Source organism: Mus pahari, chromosome 2, assembly GCF_900095145.1.
Source record: "Mus pahari chromosome 2, PAHARI_EIJ_v1.1, whole genome shotgun sequence".
NCBI lineage: Eukaryota > Metazoa > Chordata > Mammalia > Rodentia > Muridae > Mus > Mus pahari.
Window position 1 is genome coordinate 101,874,252 of NC_034591.1, and position 22,090 is coordinate 101,896,341.

The following is a 22,090-nucleotide window of genomic DNA, read 5'->3' on the forward strand; positions in this document are numbered from 1 at the left end:
TTCATATTGTTGTTCCACCTACAGGGTTGCATCCCCCTTCAGCTCCTTGGGTACTTTCTCTAGCTCCTCCATTGGGGGCCCTTCTTATACAACCCAGGAGCACCAGCCCAGGGGTGTTACTGTCCACAATGAATTATGCCCTCCCATGTCAATCAAGCTGACAAAAACTAACCAGCAAATGACTTTTGATAGATATCTCCTCAAAATTAAATTAAAGCAATGCATTCTAGATGTGATGATATAAAAGCAATGCTTGCTCCCTTTCAAAACATCTCCCTCTGAATGAGCAGCATGATTTTTATCAACTTGATATAAACTAGAGCCTTCTGGGAAGAGTGACTCTAAATTATTTTTAAATAATTTATTTTTTAATGTGCACTTATGTTTTGTCTGCATGTATATCTCTGTAAAGGTGTCATATTCCCTGAAACTGGAGTTGCAAATAATTGTGTGCTGCCATGTGGGTGCTGGGAATTGAACCCAGGTCTTCTGGAAAAAGAGCCAGTAATCTTAATCGCTAAGCTATCTCTCCAGTCCCCCTTTTCATTTTTAATTAAAATGTAATTATTTCACCTTCCCTCTTTTCCTCCAACTCCTCCCATTTCCTTGCAAATTCATAACCTCTTTTTAATTACTGACATGCACAAGTATGCATATATATTTTTTCAACCATTCCATTAATGATCAATGTGGGTGACCCCAAACCCAAACCCACTTCTGGCAGTCCACCCCTGGACAGATATAAGAAAGTAAGCTAAACAAACCAGTAAGCAGTTTTCCTCCATGGTTTCTGCTTCAGTTCCTGCCTTAACCTCCTGTTCTGGTTTCCCTCACTGATAGACTGTAACTTATAGAATGAAATAACACCCCCACACCAAGTTGGTTTCTTCACAGTGTTTATCTCAGCAACAGAGAGCAAACTAGGACATGGTAGCTTATGATGTCAGCATCTCATCAACTGCGATGTGAATTTTGAGCACTTGGTGAAACTGCTATACAATTACACTAAGAGTATTTATTTATTTATTTATCCATTCATTCATTCATTTATTCACTCACTGGCTATTAAACAGAAGTCTTGTTCTATTACCTACAGAGGCCTAAAACTCAAAATTTTCCTATCTCAACCTGAGAAGTTGGGATTACATGCCCAATTTAAGATGTTTTTTGAGAAGTTTAAGTTCAAAGCACATTTAAGAGGAAAATATAAAGACATCAGAATTCCTCCTGTCCCCATATACCTTTCTGCCCCCAACCCTCTGTCACCTACAAAGCTACACCTCATAACTTCCTGACCTGAACACTTCTGCGCGCACGTACAGATCCTATTCCATTATGGACATGTTCTACCAATTACTATATTTCTCTTTTGAGAATAAACAATCTTTGGGAACCATTTTAAGACAAACATCCCCTTCCTTCTTAATGTACCCCAGATTAACTGTCTGTTCACGCTCCCTACCTAAATAAACCCCCACTGTGATTACTGAAAAAAGAATAGTCATGAAGAGTCTGAGATTTTCCCACCTTTAAGTTAATAAATTTCAGTTTCAAGAAAGCTAACAAAATGCACAACATTCCTGACTCTAAAACAAATGACTTTATTAGTCATATCATTACCAGAAGCCAGAAAATCAGTCATTACCTGCCTTCGTTTCCAGAGCCTTGGGACATTAGGACAGTGTAAAAACAGTTCAGGTCACATCTGTCTACACAGCAAACCATACTGAGGATAAGCATCCCCAAATATAGAGAACCCAAACTCCTTTTACTCCATAGAAATCATGCCCCAGGCTAGTAGTACAAACTGCTGTTTCTGTACAAACTGCTGTTTCTCTCACTGAAGTTATTATTTCTATATAAAAGCTGTTGGTTTTACAAACACCCATGTGAAAATTATCTAGATAGACTCAGTGCTTTTGTTTACAGAGATGCATACCATTGCAGGTTACCCAAGAGGAACTCTCTCAGCATTTATCAGTCCAGTACAAGAAAAATTCTGCCCTCCAGTTTACAGATGCCTGTATGCACATGAACAGAGATTTACCACTTTATTCATATGACTGCTTATTAGTAATACACTCACAATTTCCTATTCGTTTTTAATAAAAATATTTTTTCATTTTATGTATATGAGTACTTTTGCCTGCATGTATATCTGTGCACCATGTGCATTTCTGGTGCCTGCAGAGGCCAGAAGAAGAAATTGGATCTCCTGAAACTGGAGTTACAGATAGCTATGAGCTGACATGTACTGGGAATCGCTCCTCTTAAAGAGCAGTAAGTGTTCTTTAACTATTAAGCCATCTCTCCAACCCAATGTTTCATATTCTTTTCCAACAAAACTTTTACTTCCTATGAAAATCTCTTTTCTGTACATTCTATTACAATCCATAAAACCAAGATACTTCATTATTTAATGGAGAGAGAAAATAATTCTGAAGTTCTAAACAAGGAAGATAGCACTGGTGAGGATGCTCAAGGCCCTCCTAAAAATATAACAATAGCTAAAGAATTAAACTCACCATCAGACTCTGAGGATGACTGAAGCAAGCGATCAGATGCAGCCTATGGTATGGCTGTTGGGGGATCTGCTGAGTGCTGTACAACAGTGGTTTTAATGGCATGAGTATGCTAATGTCTTCTTTTTAACTAGTGCGGGAAGCCAAAAGAAACTGATCTTATGGTCTAGGATGAGAAAGAAAAGTAGGTCTTTCCCTCCACAGTGGCACATTATTTTGCCCTCCATAAAACAGACTGTGGCCAATTGAGCTAAAGTCTGCACCAGAGGCAAATCTTCAAAAATGAAATGTTTTACAAGGGTAGCCTAAAAATAAAGAAAGGAGGGAGGGAGGGGGAAAAGGAAAGAAAAGGAAGGAAGGAAGGAAGGAAGGAAGGAAGGAAGGAAGGAAGGAAGGAAGGAAGGAAGGAAGGAAACAGTAAGGAGGTTTTTCAAAAAAAAGAAACTATCAGAATATTGAGCAGCCCCAATACTGAGATTCATTACCAAAGGAGATGAAGGCAGAATGCTGCCTGGCTGTCTGTTCTCCAACATGCTTTGTAGCACTATAAACAACAGCTGGGAAATTATAGCAATCTACATGCTCATCAATTAATGAAAAGATTGTTTAGTACAGATAAACAATGGAAAACTATTCTTCCATAAAAATAAATGAAATGCTATCACTTTTTTACATGGGTAGACATGAAGATCATTAAATGAAAACAAGCCAGGAACAATGTGTCATACTACCTGATCTCACTACAGTGTAGAACAGGAAAAGCTGACCCCATGGAACTTGAGAGAATAGTGGTACCAGACACCTGGCTGGTTATCTGACATTTTATCCATGCTGGATATCTGGAACGTTCATACTCAATAAATGTCAAAAAAGCAAATAAACAAACAACAACAAAATCCACAGTTTAAATAATTGAGGAAGTTTTTCGTACATGAATACGAATATAATCTGCACAGCTATAAATTTCATAAATAAGCACACTTTAAATTTTTTGAGATAGTTTTGGTGTGTAGTCCAAATTGCCTTTAGACTCTGGTTCCTCCTGACTCTTTTACCAGTGCCAGGTTATAAGTGTGTGCCACCATGCCCAGCCTATGGCCTATATTTCATATCTCAAACAAACAATTTTTTAAAAAGCACAGTAACTTAATACCTATTGTGCTTGATTTGAGGCTCAGTGGGAAATCAAGCAGGTCAATTAACTGAGAACCTCAACCTAAAATAACCCATTCATCTTAGCTGCTGGTTGGTTTCAAGCACCTTGTGTGGTCCTTGGGCTTTTCCAAGCAGTGCCTTCTTGGAGAATCCTACATCTTACTCATTCAGTTTTTCCATAGCTGTTTATTATCTTATCTCACAATATGGAAAAATATAGAAGCTCTAAATAAGATGAGTTATGAGAACACGAACCATGCTTTTACTGGGGAAGTCTGGATTCAGTAAACAGATCAGCCACTCCAGTGTCAAGTCCTAAATGACCACCTCTCGACTAGTGTTTCTCGATATGTGGCTGCAATTCCTTTAGGGGTTAAACAATCCTTTCACAGGGGTCACTGAAGACCATTGGAAAACTTAGATTTTTACATTAAAATTCATAATAGTAGTAAAATTACAGTTATTAGGTAGCAACAAAAATAATTTTATGATTGGGAGTCACTACAACATGAGAAATTTATTAAAGGGTCACAGCATTAGGAAGGTTGAGAACCACTGCTTTAGACTATGGCTTGTTTGAGTTATAGAAATTCAAGAAAGTACAGAATTCATCAAGTTCAAAACTTAGACTTTTCATGCTCCCAAAATTTAAAATAAGCCCATTCTACCTGTAAGTTTAAGAAGCTCTCTTCATGACACCTGCTATTAACCAGAACTTCATGCACGAACTTCAGCTATGAAATCTGCTTCTGTTAAGAGGATCATTGGTATGCATATCAATTCCATAAATGCTCCAATAAACCAATCCCCCTGAAGGACAAAAGGAAGCTCCTTTGTCTTATGTGTGATCTTGTGTGTTAAGTCACAGGCATTGGCTACAGTCACTGCTGCCCCTCACACATGATATTAAAACTAACAGAGCAATATATTAAAACAGTATCCAGAAAGAAGACAACTTGGGTATGGTAAACATAACAAACAATTTTCTGTTTTCAAAGAAATCTGACAGAAACAAAATAGATTATAGGAACATAATATAAAATATAAAGGAAGAGAGAAAAACATGTCAGCTATGTCTCACTGGCTGCCTGAGATGGAGGAAATATAAAGATAGTATAAGTTCTAAGCCCTCCCTGTCTGAAGGAAGAAGGTGGGGCTGGGTGGATGACTCAGCCTGCAAAGTACCTGTCTCACAGCACAGACTTGCATACACACGCACACCCACAGGGTCACACACACACATCTGCCACAGTGGCATATGGCCAATCCCAGCACAAGGGAAGCAGGGACAGGTGAATCCCTAGAGATCTGGCCGGCCAGCCTAGGCAAACCAATGAGTTCCAGGTTCAATAAGAGAGCCTGTCTCAAAAGGTAAACAGCAGTGGAGGAAGACATCAAATTTCAGCCTCCAACCTCCATGTGCATGTACACCTGCATGCACCTGTGCACATACCCAAACCTCACTAAACACACACACACACACACACACACACACACACACACACACACACACACACTCAATAGATTTTAAAAACAAACAAACAATGTGGTACCAAGCTGTCTAGTAGAATACACCATGAACAACCAGAAGGAAAATGCAGAGAGCCATAGGGAGAGATAAGGCCCAACACAGATTACTCAGACCAGGTACAAAAGTTACTTTACTCAGCAAAGAATTAGAAACAACACAGTTTCAATTTATATTATGATTGAGATTAAACTGTATTTACCATCACTCAGTGTCATAAGTAACTGTGTCTTGCTTCCTTTGTTGGAGCCTGAAAAGTCATCATATGCTGTGTCTAAAATTGTCACCGTGACATCATTGCTTAACATACATGAAAACACACAACTAAACACACATGAGAAGTTCAGTTATCTGCAACTAAGCTTTTGGTTTTACTCTTTTATCTTTCTTTCTTTCTTTTTTTCTGTTGTTTTATTCAGAGCCAAGTGATATATATGCCCAAGGGTAATAAGGTCATGGGGTTAAAAGAGCATTATGACAATTAGAACAAACCAGAGCCCGTTAGTCTACATTGCAGGAAGGTTATCAGGAGAAATGCTCTTCCTGTGTCCTTATCAATGCAGTGCACAAAGTATTTGCCTCAGCTCTTTCTCTGTGATCTACACAGTGTTTACTCCTATCTAACCTCACCAGACACTGGTGGTCAGTGGCTCTCTGAGGCCCTGTGACACAGTAGGAAAGTGGCAGGAACCTGCAAAGTGTCAGAATAGACTCTGGGCTGCTAAACACTTCAGGGCAAAACTGTTCACACTTTAAAAAAAAAAAAACTCTAAAGAAAATACATAAAATGTGTTCTTACTACTTAAATGTATTCAAGATCACCATGGGAAGAAAGCAAAATGTGTCTGGCTCTTTTCTGTCTAAGTTGGTTCCTTAAAGGTGTAACTATGTGTCTTAGATACTGTGGGAATACACAAGAATGTTTTAAGAGGGAAAATAAAATCCATGAAAATTAGAATAAAACAATTACAAAGTAGGCCAAGTGGAATGGCCTAAAGCGTATAGAATCACCTAGACTTGTTAAAAATAAAGTACCAGTAGATAATCAGACAAAAACAAAGCTATTCTAAAAGATCTGGAGAGCACACCCACTGCCCCTCCTTTCCTGCTCGCAGGACGTTTAGAAACGACTCTCCAGCCCCTTACAAAGCAGCCTGTCCCTAGACAAACTGGATCATGAGCTTATTGAAAAGCTGTTCCGATCATCGTGTAGCTTTCAGCATAATCGGCCACATATGATAGCTTTAGAAAAACCTAACTTTAGGAGTAGATATTTTTCTTAAGTAAACTTCTTTTGTGATAATTTCATACATATTCTGATGGCTCTCATCCCAGTCCCCCCAGCCCCCTGAGGCCCCACCCTCTCAACACCTGTCCAGCTAATCTCTTTCCCACATTCATATCTTTGTGTTTGTGTTCCTCTGATTTTGATTAGGGCTTTCTGTGTGGCCTTGAAGTTGGAAGAATCCATTGGAAAGTGGTGGGTATGACAAAGCATACAAAACTAAAGACAAGAGTTCCCCTTTCCCAGAATCCACCAGTAGCCTACAGTTTAGCAGTAGAGGCAGGGTCCCATGAGCCGCTCCCCTATTGATAGCTGACTGTTCAGGGCCCTTGTCTTGTGGAGGACCAGTACAAGAAATTGCAGCTGCTTTGAGTCCATGACTGCACTGGTTTTGTTGTGTCTAAAGGATGGGAATTCACTACCCTTCTTCAAGCTCTTCCATGCTAGCTTCAGATGTGATAGTGTAAATGACCTGTTGGGAGCTGAGCCATCATCTTGCTGCTGTCTTTGAATCTTTGCAGAATCAAGAGATTGAGAATAAGTAGGACTGCTAAAGCTAATCATTTTGTTGATTTTAAAACTCCAATAGTGTCACAAACTTTTCAATTATTTATTTTCCAAAACATTTGAGCTAATAGTCAACTTCTATCAAAGTTCATTAACAAATTTTAATAAGAAATTTAACACTAAGATGTGTCACTCAGAGCTGCTCATATTGGTATCTATTTCTAGTTTTCAGATTCTTTCCTTCCTGTTACCTGTTGCTCTAAGATCATGGTTGTCATTTTCCCCAGCTACCACTGGATAAATCTGGATAAATCTGCAGATTAACATTGGGAAGTCACATACTATCTTGACCCCTGGTGGGGAAGAAAAAAAGTGGGAGAAGCATGTTTCAAGAAGGTTCCTCCCCACCCCACTTTATCTTGGCTACCACTGGGGTAGAAATGAGATAAATTCTAGGCCTGATACTGATTCACTTCTAACTACAAATGAGTCAGAGAGAGAGAGAGAGAGAGGGAGAGAGAGAGAGAGAGNGAGAGAGAGAGAGAGAGAGAGAGAGAGAGAGAGAGAGAGAATGAATATATGAATGAATGGATGAATATATGAATGAATGGATGAATGAATGAATGAATGAATGAATGAATATGGGCTAAAACTTAGCACATTTTCTTACTAACAGTTCTCACGATTATTTATAAACCTCTGTGCTGGATATTTCTAATATATGTGGTCAGAAAACACCTATTAGCTCACTTGCAGAGGATATCATATTCTTGAGAAAAAAGCAGGTCATCAGCTTGTCATACAGAAAGGCTGCCTGGGGAATAGAGATTTATGACAAGGCAACAGTCTCCTTTTGAAATACATCCTACATTTAGACCAGGCAAGGCTTCTACAATGGAAAAACCAAGATGGCAAGATGCTCTCAGGGGCCTTACCACAGTGGGTACCCAAGTAGACTTGGCACTAGCTATTCTGGAGCACAGGTGTGTCCTCAGCAGACTCTGCTGCCTCTTTGATATTACAGAGGAACACTCCACTCTCTCCTATACTTCCCTACAGTCTCCTGTGGCTACTGAAGAACAGAACTGCAGTTCTCAAGATTCATGTAATACTAAGGGGTTGGGGTATACATTAAGAAACATCTGGATTACTACTAAAATTGCTAACTAAAGATATCAGAAATCTAGAAAGAACGCTTTTTATTATAACATACATGCACAAAAATACATAAATCAAAGGTGTACATTTTGTCAACATTTTTAATATGGGAATTTAAATTGTTATAGATCATATCATATAGATAACTGGAGACCACAATGCCACTAGGAAGGAAGATTATAAGTGAAACCCAAGAAACAGAGGCTCTGGCTTTGTTCACAGGCTTGCTCTTCTGTGAAACCATAATACCCAAGCATCTTGTTATGTGCTGTGCCTAAGATGGATTAGCATAGTTAACCTCAAGATAACTTAGAAAGATGCTTCAGGATATAAAGGAGCTTAAAGTATATGCAAATCCCTTCTGGACTGAAGCTGATTTAAAGGCTGAAACCCATAAACATGGCAGATAACCTTGGGTCACTAAAGGTTTCATAAAATATGCTAGGCAGACTCATTTATGTATTCACTAGACAGACAGTCCATCTATCTTTACAGGAACAATGCACAATGTACAAGAACCCCATTATTATCCATCACTTCCTTAACAGGAGAACTTTGAGTTTGTTTTTTCCTTTTAAAAGAAATGTTTTTTCTCTAATGACTATGATGTTTTATTTTCTCACCTACAGATCTTTAAACTATATGTTTTTAAGCTGTAAATTGAAGATTTAAACCGTATCAATTGTTTAAAACAATTCTACACAATATATCTACCTTTGCTCCCACACATTTCCATTGTATGATTACATCAAGGCCCAAGTCTCCACCATTATCTGACCCTTGTTCACTTTCTTCCCTCCCCTCCACCCACCAAACTTTGTCCTTCCTGTCAAAGTTCAGCACTTCCTAGAAAAGTCTCACTGCCTGTTTGATATTGTACTTCACTTTAGTCACCAAAGGAAGAATTTACAGGTGGTTGGCCCCATCTATAAGACCATGACCGAAATCTGACCTCCTGTTACAATACATGAACTTCTGCCCTACTGATAAGGCTGGCAGATATAAGTAGGATTTTTCAAATAATCCTTTGGGAATTTATAAGCAGCACAGTCATAAAGGGGGGTGAATGGAAGGTCGGTTTCACTAAAAATAATAAATATTGCCATGTTTATTCAAAGTGTGCCTTGTTATGCTCCAGGCCAAAAGTTCAGATAAACACTATTGTAAATGACAAAATATTAGAACTTTTTGTTACTTGTGTTATGATCCGTCCATTGAACACCAATAGAACTGCCGCCAACCCCCACTATGTAAGTACCCTTCCCTGGCACTGAATAATATGTCCTGAGATGAAAATATTTGATTTGCTTAAGGGTCAAAAGAAGGGTGGTTATCTCTTATAATCATAAACAAACACTATTATATATTTCTAATATTAATTAGTAAGGCAAAAACAAAAATACCAGATTGAATTAGCATTGTACCTGCCCTACTGATGAAGAACCCACTTGATTATGATGACTGGTACAATAAACACAGAGTTATACACCAGGCCCTACAGAAATGTGGAGAACAGATCTGCTGATTTCAGTCTGCAATATTAGAAAAATTTGCTGGAAGATAAGTATGAAATAAGTAGGAAATGTGAAATTAAAGTGAAACAGAATTTTTAAAATTCAATGAAATGGGAGTGGTGACTGATAGAAGGGCTAATGTGCAGAAAGGATGACAACCACAGCATGCTTCAGACACTAAAGGCAAGATGATAAGCAACAGGAAATGTGGAAGACCTCTAAAGAGTCATGACTGGCTTTGTTCTTCAACATTTCAGTGTCTTACAAGATAGATGGTCAGTAAAATGAAGCAGGTCGTCCATGCTAGACATGGCAGGAGGTAAATGACTGAGCTTCCTGATGGTAGAGGAAATACTGTTTTACTATTAGGGTAGGGGAAATAAGGTGATTGTTTAACCAGCTATGACAAATATGTGAATGAAGGTAATGGCCTATGATAAAAAAATTCAATTATATTCACAACATCTACAGGTCTAGATATGGTACTCAGGAAAACCCAATAACAGTGTAGATTTCTAACTGGTGATGAGAAAAAAAATATGGCTTCATAATTTTTTTCAGAAGCCTGTAGGGCCAGTGATTTGTGAGAGACACATTGATGCTAAGTTTCCACCACCTGTAGAAGTCTCCATAAAAGTTTCCACCACCTGTAGAAGTCTCCATAAAGTTGAGTGCAGTGGTTTCCTTTGTTTGTTTGCTTGTTGCTGTTCTCATTAGGGGAGACAGAACCCAGATCCTCACCCAATGCTAAGTACATACTCTACTGCTGAGCCCATGCCCAGTTCTAGAACACGTAGCTTCTAACAACAAGAAACAGACCAGCAGCACAAGTAGAACTCTGGGAATAGTGAAGGGCACAAAGAAGATGAGCTGACAAACACCAAAGTCGACAGCAAGTGGTTAAATAAAGATGCCAGTAGACAGCCAGTAGCTGGGCAGAAGAGGCGTAGGCTTGGGGGTATGAGGAGACCATGAGGAGAAAAAGGAAGGTGGAGAGGGGAGAAAACACCATAGGATAAGAATCTAAAATCATGGCCATGAGGGCTGGCCAACTGGAGTTAAGAGCAGCACAGATGGAACAGAGTAAGTAGTAACTCAGAGTTATTGATAGGAAAGTAGATTCTAAGAGCATAGAGAGTAGATATCTGCCCAGATTTAATGCTGATAAAGGCTTATTATAAATGAAAAAAAGAGAGAGAGAGAGGCTAGCAGAGAGGAAGAACACCATGCTTTAAATGGTAGAAATTAGATTACAAGCCTGAGAGATAAAAAATGATCGGTAAGGTCAAGGTCCAAAAGAATACATAGTCAGAAAAGTGAGAAGAGGGAAGATAAACAAAGACAATATTGGAATACAAGGAATTAGTGCTATATGGTTCATGTTCTTATTCTCCATTCTTCAGTTCCCAAATTTTCTTTTGTTGAAGGCCTAAGATTAATGTTTACTATATTAGAATATGAGAACATTGTAATAAATATTTATGTTGATTAAACATTTTTAAATATGCTCATTAATACTGTGAGAAGCTGTACTTTACCATGAAGTAATTGCACATCTGACATTAATACAGCTTTACAAGTGACAAGAATACATTCTCGAGTCTATAAATTCAGCACCAAGTTACGTGTGCTATTAGCATCCTTTAGTAAAACTGATGTTAGGTTTTACTCAGAATCCCATATCTAGACTGGGAATGTCTAAATTAAAATATATATTACAAAACATCTACCATCAGCTGTGAATTTCCAAACCTTGGCAACACTATGAATGGTCCTAAAACCTGTGCAGTCCAGGTAAAAATGGTTTAAAGACTGTTACAGAAAATTTGTGAGTATCAAATATTTCACGCTTCAAATAAGCATAGAATCCTGTTCCAATTAGATAGTTTTCTAATTTGATCATTTCTAAACCAACAGACTGTAGTTTTCAAAATGTTAAGTCTATATATTCATTGTAAATCAAGAAATAAATTTTAATTAACAATTTATTTGATAATAAGAATCTAGACCTCCTGGTTATACTTCACAGTGCATGCTTCTGAAAATCTATGCATGGATCAGCATCTGACAACATCTCAGCAGACAACTGCCATTTACTACATGTCAATCGTCTGCCAATGACTGAGTTGACATTATTTCACTGTCAATAACTATACTAAGCAGGAAATTATTCTCCCATTTCATACATACATAAGTGTAGTGCTAGACTACCCTAACACACACAGGTAGTAAATATGCAAGTAAAAGGTTTTACTGGCCTGTTAGAATTCTCACTTGAGACAAATTGGTTCTGTTTTCATAAAAACTTAGAAAAGCTTATAAAAGGCAGCACATGGTGGTAAACAGCACTGCATGTTCCCATCATCCTGGAAATGCACTTCCATCCTGGTGCATGGCAGTGATTTACAGCATAAACCCTCACTTACCTAGACACCCACACATATCCCAATCTATTTCATACACTAGAGAGAAGTATTAAAAAACTATAACAGGTAATAACATTTCTGTCAGCACAGTGTGAATAATAAAACACTAGAGATGCTGCAGGGAATGCTGTCATCTTGGAGCAGGAGACTTTGGAGGAAGTTGATCTGAGGTTGGGAGAATAGTTACTTGTTTGTGTGTCTGTTCAGGCTTATTTTAGGGTGTTTTTATTTTATTTTTTTTTTATGAACGTTCAAACATTATGACCTATAAATTAAAAACTAATGGGCCTGATTATCTAAAAATTGAAGGTGTCAATTTCAATAAACACGAAATATAGTTTGCAGTACAGAGACAAACTGGAGGGATGTTTGCAATATCCTACACTGTCAGTATCAACTACACAGTCTATTAACACCACACTATTTCCCTTTTAGCAAATTTCTTTTACCGGTGCTTTACAGAACAAAAGGGATGATTGTCAAAAATGTAAATACTTTTCACAAATCCTTTACTATATAAAAAGCAGGCTATTCTAGGTTAAATGTGTTAGATTTGAAACTGAGAAATCTGAATACATTTCTACTCATAACCTAACAATCTGCTGATGACTCTTTGAAATCTCATCAGCTATGTTTGAATTTTACAAGGCAAATATAAACAAGACTCAAGCAAGAGCAGAGGAATTAGTTAATACTCGCTAAACAAAACTTTGCTCAAAAATAAAGTAATAATAATAACAACAATAACAACTCAGAATTTGAGATTTAATATGTATTTATAAGGATGATTAGGTAAAGACTCACCAGGACAGAATATATGTGTAGACACCGATACACAGGAGAGAAATCCACCAAGTCTTGAGCCCCAGGTACCTAGAAACATACAATTACAAAAATATCACATAAAGTTACTATGGGGAAAACTGCATTAACTTTATTTTTACTACTCAAGCAGTGATTTGTTTTCCAAGCCAACTCTACAATCTAAGTGAAAAATTCAAAAGAATCTAAAGGATCGTGTTATCAGGCTGAAGAGATGGCTCCCAAACTAAGAGTGCTTGCTGCTCTTTCAGAAGACCTGAATTTAGTTCCCAACACCTACATAATATAATTCACAACCACCAGCAACTACAGTTCCAGGATCTACGACACCCTCTTCTGGCCTCCATGAGTACCTATACACAGTTGGCACACACGTACAGAGACATACATACATACATACATACATACATATACACATGAACAAAAAATAAATAAACCTTAAAATCATGTTCCCAAGCAGGAAGCATACTTGTAATCCTAGTATTTGGGAGGAGGCAGGAGGGTCATGAGCTCAAAGTCATTTTAGGTACATGAAATTCTGTCTCAAAATGAGAGAGAGAGAGAGAGAAAGAGAAAGAGAAAGAGAAAGAGAGAGAGAGAGAGAGAGAGAGAGAGAGAGAGAGAGAGAGAGAGAGAGAGAGAGAGAGAATATGAATGAATATGAATGAATCCCCATTAGTTCTTTTCCTTTAGTCACAGACTAATAACCTTGCTGACAGAGTCTAGGTGGCAGAGTCCAATAGAGATGAGATGGGAAGCCTGCTGTCTCTACCTTCAGAGACACTTGTGAGCCATGGGCCACCAGGGAAAGTGCAATGATGGAACTGTGACTTTAGTGACCCAATTCTCCCACAGTGCATGGAGTTTATATAAAGCCAAGTTTCAATGGTCAAAGCCAAACTTGCTACACAAGATGGATGTTTTAAAATGGCCAGACAGATTTTAAAGGGCACAAGTATTAAAATTCTTAAGTTCTATATTTCATCAAAATATAGATACTTCTATATTATATAACACAGAAAGGAGGGGACACTTGATTAAAAATGAGGTGACATATGGAAAAGCCAAACCAAGTGAGGATTTTAACATGAATAATGAATGATATGTTGACTAAACTGGTACTCATTAAAATAAAAAGTAAGAATCGAGTGAGAACTGAAATCAACTCTCAGGATTCAGAATTTGTTGGTGGCCTGACAAGGAGACTGTCAGAGCAGTTCCTCAACTAAGGAAGGAAGCTGTCATTTGTCATACACAGATTCAACAAGAATAAACAGGGACCTGAAAATACATACTAAACAAAATGAAAGGAAAAGGGAGAGAAAGCGGGAAAAGTCCATAAGTAATTACAATAAAGACCTGGCTGGTTTTTCCTGTGGCAATGGTAACTATGTGGATCACCAGCACAAAAAAGAGCAGATACATCTAAGCTGAGTTAGGCTGTCTCATGGTTGCAAAGCTGGTTTCCTTTCTTTCCTAAAGCAAACACTATCTCTTCCTCAGAGCACAACTTCTCTAACCAAGACTTTTCTCATAACCAAACGGCCTTGCTCTCTACAGCAACTGCAATGCTTGCTGGCTGGTCACCTGGCACTCTGCCTTCTGCACAGCTCCACCAGGCAAATCTTAAGGCCCCTGCTATGAGAGCTAAGAGACTCTGCCATGGGGTCTCTTATTTCAAGTGACCACTCACCTCTATACAATGGCAGCATGGAAACTTTAAGGAAATTTATCTTGCCAGGAAAAAAAAAAGGAGCTAAACACTAGGTAACGACAACATCAAAAAAAAAAAAAAAAAAACCCTTAAGATTTATAACAAAATTTAAACTACATAAAAATAATATATGGACATGAAAAAAGACAAAGAAAATACACAGAGTAAAAATGGATGTATACAAGAAATGAAATTGATAACTTAGAACAATGTGGTCACTTATGATATGTATAAAAGGGTGAGAATTTTCTTGCCTAATTCTGAGCAGCACCTTCTGCCACAGCCTTATTTCACAGGTTCTTCATACAGTTTGTTTATTTAGGTTCAATTTGTAACAGAGCCAGTTTCTCCCAAAAAAAGGAACCCACAGGAAGCCATTCTCAGGCAGGACCTTGGCCCATTGACTTGTCAGCGCCACCCTTACAGGATGAACAGCAATAGTAAGGGGCATTTCCCTAGAGAGCCATGAAAAATAAGCTTGCAGGCCTTTTAGCAAAAAGGGGCACTGTTGCTAATGCCTAGGACTGGTCTATCTCCATGCACATTTTCTAAAAGGTACCTCATGCAAGATGGCAAAGTTCTTTCCTGTCATCTGCAGCAAATCTGTTTTCAGTCTGTTTATAGTGTCCTGAATTATAGGTATTTGGTCTACTATTTCATGGTCCTGAAACTAAGATATAGAAATTATCCTAAGTACAAGCATACCTGTTTGGAAAGCTCCAGAGAGAGAGCGCGAGGCAAAAAGTAAAGGAACAAAAAGAGGCTCCCACTCTCCCTCCTCCACAAACAGCCCAGTATTTAGAAAGCCTTTCCCCCTGCTCCCCTCTGAGAGCACACTAGGAGTGAGCTCTGTGAAGAGTCAGAGAGTGCTGTGAGGATAGAGGCATGTCAAGTATGCACTGACTCATGCTGCTTTGAGCTGGATGTGTTTTCTCTGCTTCTACTAATGAAAAAGAATCACTTACATCTACAGAAGGCAAGAGGGAAGAGCAACAAGCACTGCGTGAAGGAATGTCACCCTTCTGCAAGATGGAATGTGCTTTCTAAAATCTAAAAACATGGGTGGAAGAGAGCTCTGGGACAAGCAACTGCCTGGTGCACTAGCAGCAACTTGTCTGGCCTCTAAGCTGCTCTAGTTCATAGGCTCTTCCTCCCCTCCTTCCTTTGCCTCCCCTCCCCTGGAGTTGCAAAGAATGATTCAAGCAGATTTAGGTTTCATCAGGGAGGGGTCCAAGGACACGTTCCTAAGCTAACAATGACTGCCTCTAATGGTTTCTGTCTCCTAACAAAAGCCATGACTCTTATCAGCTTCATCTAATTTTTCCTTTCCAAAGAAAATAACAGGGCCCTTGCATTTTACACATGTCCAAATTTGACAAATCATTATCCACGGAGACTGGAACTGATAAGAGATAACTTTGTGGTAGGACCCTGTCATTTCCTATTATAAAGGCTTTCTTTGGGGCTACAAAAACATGATTAAAATAGTTAAACATTTCCTGTGCCCAGCAGTCAGGAACTCAAGACATTAAGACCCTGGAGTCTGTATTTTTCTAGAAGTTCAAATAGACCTAGGAAGTACCAGCAGTGACCACAAACAGTACACAGGGCACAGCCCTGCGTTGTATCTATTGCTAAGAACTTACATGAAATCACTTCATCACCAAGGACAGCAGCTGTCTAACTGCCTGAACAGTTCTAGGAGCAGTAAATGCCTCCCACCAGCCAAACACTTAGGATTTTCTCAAAAAGGAACCATTGGTAAGATTTTAAATGTTGTAGCTATGATTTGTGCCCCCAGAGAATGTCATGTAAGTTAAGAAACAAGCATTTTTAACAATACAAATAATAGCTATTAAAAGGGATGTTAGAGCAACTGAACACAGGAGCAAACAGGGAAACAATTACTATGTTAGTACCATTTCACAATTATACAGACAATAACAGTTTCAACTAAGCCAATGCTTTCCAACTGTTGTCTGAATACTTGTTAAACATCACTTACATATGTAATCACAGTATCCATCACACAAGCTATTCTATAAAGGACCAAAATGACTCAAGGACAGAAGAGAATACAGGATAAGAAAAGCAAATGTATAAATGGAATTAATAACACCTGAAAATGATCTTGTACCTATGTAGATACTATTTCTTGAAGAAGATTTGAAGATTTAGAGTAAATGTGGACTATCTCACAGCTAAGAAGAAAAGAATTAACATCTCTGATCATGAAAATGTTTGAGAAAGGCCAGGATCAGATCTATATGCTATTCTTTTCCTTCTTTAATAGATCTTGTTTCAGGTAAAAAGAGAATGGAGAATGGGTGATGGAAGATCTCATCAAGTATAAGGAGGCACTATTACACATAAAGGAAGATTTCTGACTTAAAGTTAGCGATGCCACTCAAGCTTCAACTGATGTTTCACTTAATACTTCCCTAGTCATCCCTTCCCAGAATGAGTCTTGGTAAGTAACCACTTCCTCTGTTTTACAGACTAACTAAGCAAAGCTAGTTAAGGTTGGATGTCCTGGCAAGCCCAGGAGGCTAAGGCAGAAGGACCAGGAGTTTGAAACCAACCTAGACTATACCCCAAACTCTTGTCTCAAAAACAAAAATCTGTACAGAAACTTATCTAACCTGATAAATGTTCCTGCTTTCTTGCTGGATAAGTGTAGTCTTAAACAAGGGAAACTAAATACAAGAGACAGTTCATTTCTTCCCTGCATCTCAAAGCAACAAATGGATTATGGTTCCCCTGCACTGCTCATAAACACAGAACATTAGTCCACTCTAGCTTTGCTGTTCACACTTTGCCCCAGAAGACAAACACAAAAATATCTGCTCTCCTCACCCTTGTGCACATTCCTCACTTGTTTTTCTCTTAAGAAACCTTTCAAAGTAGATGGACTAAACAAAAAGAGGCTCAAAGGAATTTAGGTATGTTTCTCACTAATTATTTGAGTCATTTTCCACCTTCAAAATCCTTCTGATTGCCACTACACACAAAGCAATTTCTTGGTATTAGCAAATGAGTTCAGGAACCAGGGCTTATTTCTAAGCATTAGATGGATCTGAAGTCATTAACTGTACCAGGCATTCTCTTCAGGGAGCAAACAATAAATGATTAGCTAGAGAGAATAGGCCTTTGCATTCAGAGATTCAACTGAAGCTGCCCACATTACATTTGGAAGCCAGGAAATACCTGCAGACATTTTTCACCAGGATGCTTTCTAAACTACTTTGCTTCCAGAAGTTCAGAGAAAAGAAAGATAAAATTCATTTGGACATAGGCTCTCATAAAGGAGACTAGACATCACAGACTAACAAACCAGGAGGAAGCAGAAGTCATGTAAGTAAAATGGTGCTCTAAGCTTTGACCAGAGCTCAGTCCTGAAAAGTTAGAATTTCCTTATAAAGTTGCTCTAAAATAATTAGGACCCTTTATGGGATATCCCTAAAAGGGCTAACACTTAAGTTGTTCAAGTATTTGTCCTAAACATAAATTGTTTTTGTTTTTTTTTTAATGAACACTTTTCCCTTATTGAGACACTGTAAAACCTCTGTGGCTAAAACTAAAGGATAATCTCTTCAAGATAATCTGCTTCAATCTGAAAACCTCAACAGTCTTTATTTAACTAGAGTCTAGTTCATGTAGATACTCAAAATTATTAGGAACAGGGTAGTTTAACAGTAAACTCGATACTGAACACAAAAGGCTGAGGAAATCAGAGTGAAAAAAAAATGTACAGAAACAACTGCTACAGCACTCTATAGATAAGGTCCTTGTCCCCATAATATAGTCCTAAACACGTGCAAATTGAAGGGGGCAGTGGAAAAAAAAAAAGAAAGAGAAGGGGGTAGAAAAAGGAAAAGGAAAAAGCAAGAGAATAGTAGGTAACAAAAAGACACAACACTTTCACGGGTCGTCTCTAGTTTAAAAATCATTGTAAAACTGAAAAGACCTGAGGCAACTTCACCTACCATTCCAGGATAAAAATAAAACCTATACCAAGATGCCACTCTTCCTGTTAAGCTTAGAAAAAAACTGAAAATATATATATATTTTAAAATCTCTGTTAAGGTAAACAGGAAATAGATGTGAGTGCAGGATCCTTAGGTAGGGTCTCTAAACCAGACAGTAAGGCTACAACAACTTCAGGATAAATGTGCAAGGTGTCCTCCAGAACAACTGGCTTATTTTACATATTCACACCAGTGTCTCATGACACAGTGGCATATGAAAGTCTTGCCAGTACTGTTTTTGTTGGTATACTTTTAATAGGTGTGAAGTTGAAACAACATTTTTATAAGAAAATGTTAGAAATCACTATGCTTCCATGTATTGACTGACTGACTGAACTAAACTAAACTACATACAAAAAGGAGCCCTTCCTATTCAGTAGTGAAGTTAGAATGAGAAGAGTTTCCATGAACCAACATGGTCTTCAGAGAATATTTTCACATGAAAAAATATTTATATATTATGCTACATAATGTTACAAATATTAAAAGACACATATACACACTAATAATGCTGGCAATGCAGAGGCTAAACAGAAGTGGGCAAAGGATGGGGATGGAGAAGGGATTTCACACAATACAACTTCTCATGTAACTCTGCCTTTTGAAGCAGGTTTATACTCAAAAGTTTTAACTGCTAAGGCTAGAGGGAGCCTAAAATACTATTAGGCAGATTAAATCCACATAAAAATTAGCTAGAATGTGACATGCATGCCTGACTGAAGATGCAGGAAAAATGCAAGAATAACCTGTGATGGAGAACGTAACTGGGGGATCTGCATGTGGGCTGCTTATTCAGTGGCATCAGTGTTCAAAGATGAGTTTCTGAACAGTCACTATGTTGCAATGAAATCAAGGAGTGTCATTCTCAAGAAACAAAATAACATTTGCCATTTTCTACTCAGCAGCTCAGTTCAGGGAAAGGAAACGTAAAGGCCAGGCCTTTCAATAATGATTTCACAGAGAGGAGATAAGCAACACATATATTCTAAGTGATGTATCTGGAAGAATGTAAATAAAATAAAAAATAAGATGGATGTTTAAAATATGCTCTAAAGTTTCCACTCACCCTTCTAAACTCTCCTTTTGTCACCTGGTTATGTGTACAAACACCCCCTTTACTTTTAACTATGAGAATATATAATGTTGGGAGCACATGAAAAAGGCTGCTATCATTTTACAGTGTACTCTGCTAATCAAAAGATAACTCAAAAGAAATATGTAGGGCTGCTAATCAGTATGATAAAACACTATATTCTCATCCTTCATTTTTGGATGAAGATCTAATATAGACAATATCATATTTTCCTCAGAAATAGAATAAGGCAATGAATGATAGCTACTGCTTGCAGGCAGTCCCACAGAGATTTTGCCACCTTGCTGCTGAGGTTCAGTTTATTACTTCCTATGATGAGGAAGAGTCTCAATCAGAGAAGTCCTGACTTTTGTGTAAATTTAATTCACTTAAAAAGTGACACCTGCCCCTGCTCAGGAGTAGGCAGTCAGTCCAAATTGAACTCTATGGGCTTTTGTTTATTGTTCACTGTTTTTCTGTTTTGTTTCATTTTTTTAAGACAGAAAAACAAAATAAAATTGAGTGTAAAGGAAGATGAAAAACAATCTGAGAGGAGCTGGAAGAGGGATAAATATGATCACATATTGTATGAAATTCTCAACATAATGAATAAAACATTATTTTATAAATTATGTATTTATTTTTATTTTATGTGTATAGGTATTTTGCCTGCATGTATGTTTGTGCATCACATGCATGCAGTGCCTGAGAAAACCAGAAGAGGGTCTCAGATCCTCTGGAATAAGAGTTAACAGACAGTTGTGAATGGCTATGGTCTTCTGTAAAAACAAATGAGCCATGAGGTCCCATGTAGTAATTCTTGGTCTTAGTGCCTGAGCTGTAGTTGACTCCTGAACCAATACATTCAAGGCTTCCCCCACCCCCACTTTCTCTTCTATTAGATTTAGTGTATCCAGTTTTATGTTGCGGTCTCAGATATACTTCGACTTCAGTTTTGTACAGGTGATAAATATCAATCTTTTTGTATTCTTCTACATGTAGACATTCAGTTAGACAGCACCATTTATTGAAGATTATTTCTTTTTTCCACTGTATGGCTTTTGGCTTCTTTGTCAAAAATCAAGTGTCTGTACGTATGTGGATTTATTTCATTTCTGGGTCTTTGATTTGATTCCACTAATCAATCTGTTTGTTTCTATACGAATACCATGTAGCTATTACTACCCTATAGCTTAGCTTGAAATCAGAGATTAAGGGAATGGCCAAACAATGACTGGCCCAACTTCAGACCCACCCCATTGGAGAGGACCGACCCCTGACACTATTAATGATACTCTCCTATGCTTGCAGACAGGAGCCTAACACAGCTATGATCTGAGAGGCTTCATCCAGCAGCTGATGGAAACAAATGCAGAAACCCACAACCAAACATTAGGCAGAGCTCAGTGAGTCTTGTGAAAGAGTTAGGGTAAGGACTGAGGGAGCTAGAGGGGTCTAGGACACCACAAGAAGACCTACAGAGCTAACTCACCTAGGGCCATGGGGGCTCACAGAGACTGCACTGGTCCTAGGCCCCCTACACATATGTAGTAGATATGTAGCTTGGTCTTCATGCTAGTTCCCAACAACTAGAGTGGAACAGTCTCTGGCTTAGACTCTGTACCCTGCCTTTGAATCCCTTCCCCTGGCTGACTGCCTTGCCTGGCCTCAGTGGGAAAGAATGGACTTGGTCCTGATGAGACTTGATGGGCCAGGATGGGTTGATACAGGATGGGTGGGGCAACAAGACTCCTCTTCTCTGAAAAGAAGGGTGGGAGGGGAAGGAGAGGAGGGAGGGGGGCTGTAATTAGTATTTAAAGTGAATAAATTAATTAATGAATAAAATAAAAAAGAAAAGATTCCCATCTCTCCAGCCCAATAAAAACACTATTTTTTAAAATTAATTTTGAATTTAAACATGACAACTGCTATGGTACAATCTTTTATGGTCTTCAAAAGTCTGCATGCTAACAACCTAGCCACTGTCACATGGCACTGTTGGTAGAAGAGCATTTAGGCTATGAAGCATAAAAGGATGTTAGTCACTAAAGATATGCCATTCAGGAGGATATTAAGACTCTGGCCCCTTGAATTAATGTGCACTCTCTCTCTAGCCTCCTTCCCTCTCCCTTCCTATCTGATGAGGAACAGTAGTGTTCTACCACACACTACCTCTACTATGTACCACTTTATCACAGCCCCAAAGTAAGAGACAGTCAGCCACAGGTGTAATTCAAGATAAACACGACATCCTTATAAACTGTCTATCAAAATAGTTTGTCAAATTAGTACGCTAACCTGCCTCTGCCTCTCTGCCTCTCTGCCTCTCTGCCTCTCTGCCTCTCTGCCTCTCTGCCTC

The 22,090-nt window shown here is 38.3% G+C and overlaps 1 protein-coding gene across 1 annotated transcript in view; it reads right to left on the bottom strand.

The window, feature by feature from the left end:
- The window catches only part of Exoc6b (exocyst complex component 6B), a 425,980-nt gene that overhangs the window by 230,152 nt on the left and 173,738 nt on the right, over positions 1 to 22,090 (bottom strand). The window contains exon 8 of the mRNA XM_021190223.1: positions 12,900 to 12,968. Within this exon, the coding sequence (XP_021045882.1) occupies positions 12,900 to 12,968 (69 nt within the window). The remainder of the gene's footprint in view (positions 1 to 12,899; positions 12,969 to 22,090) is intronic.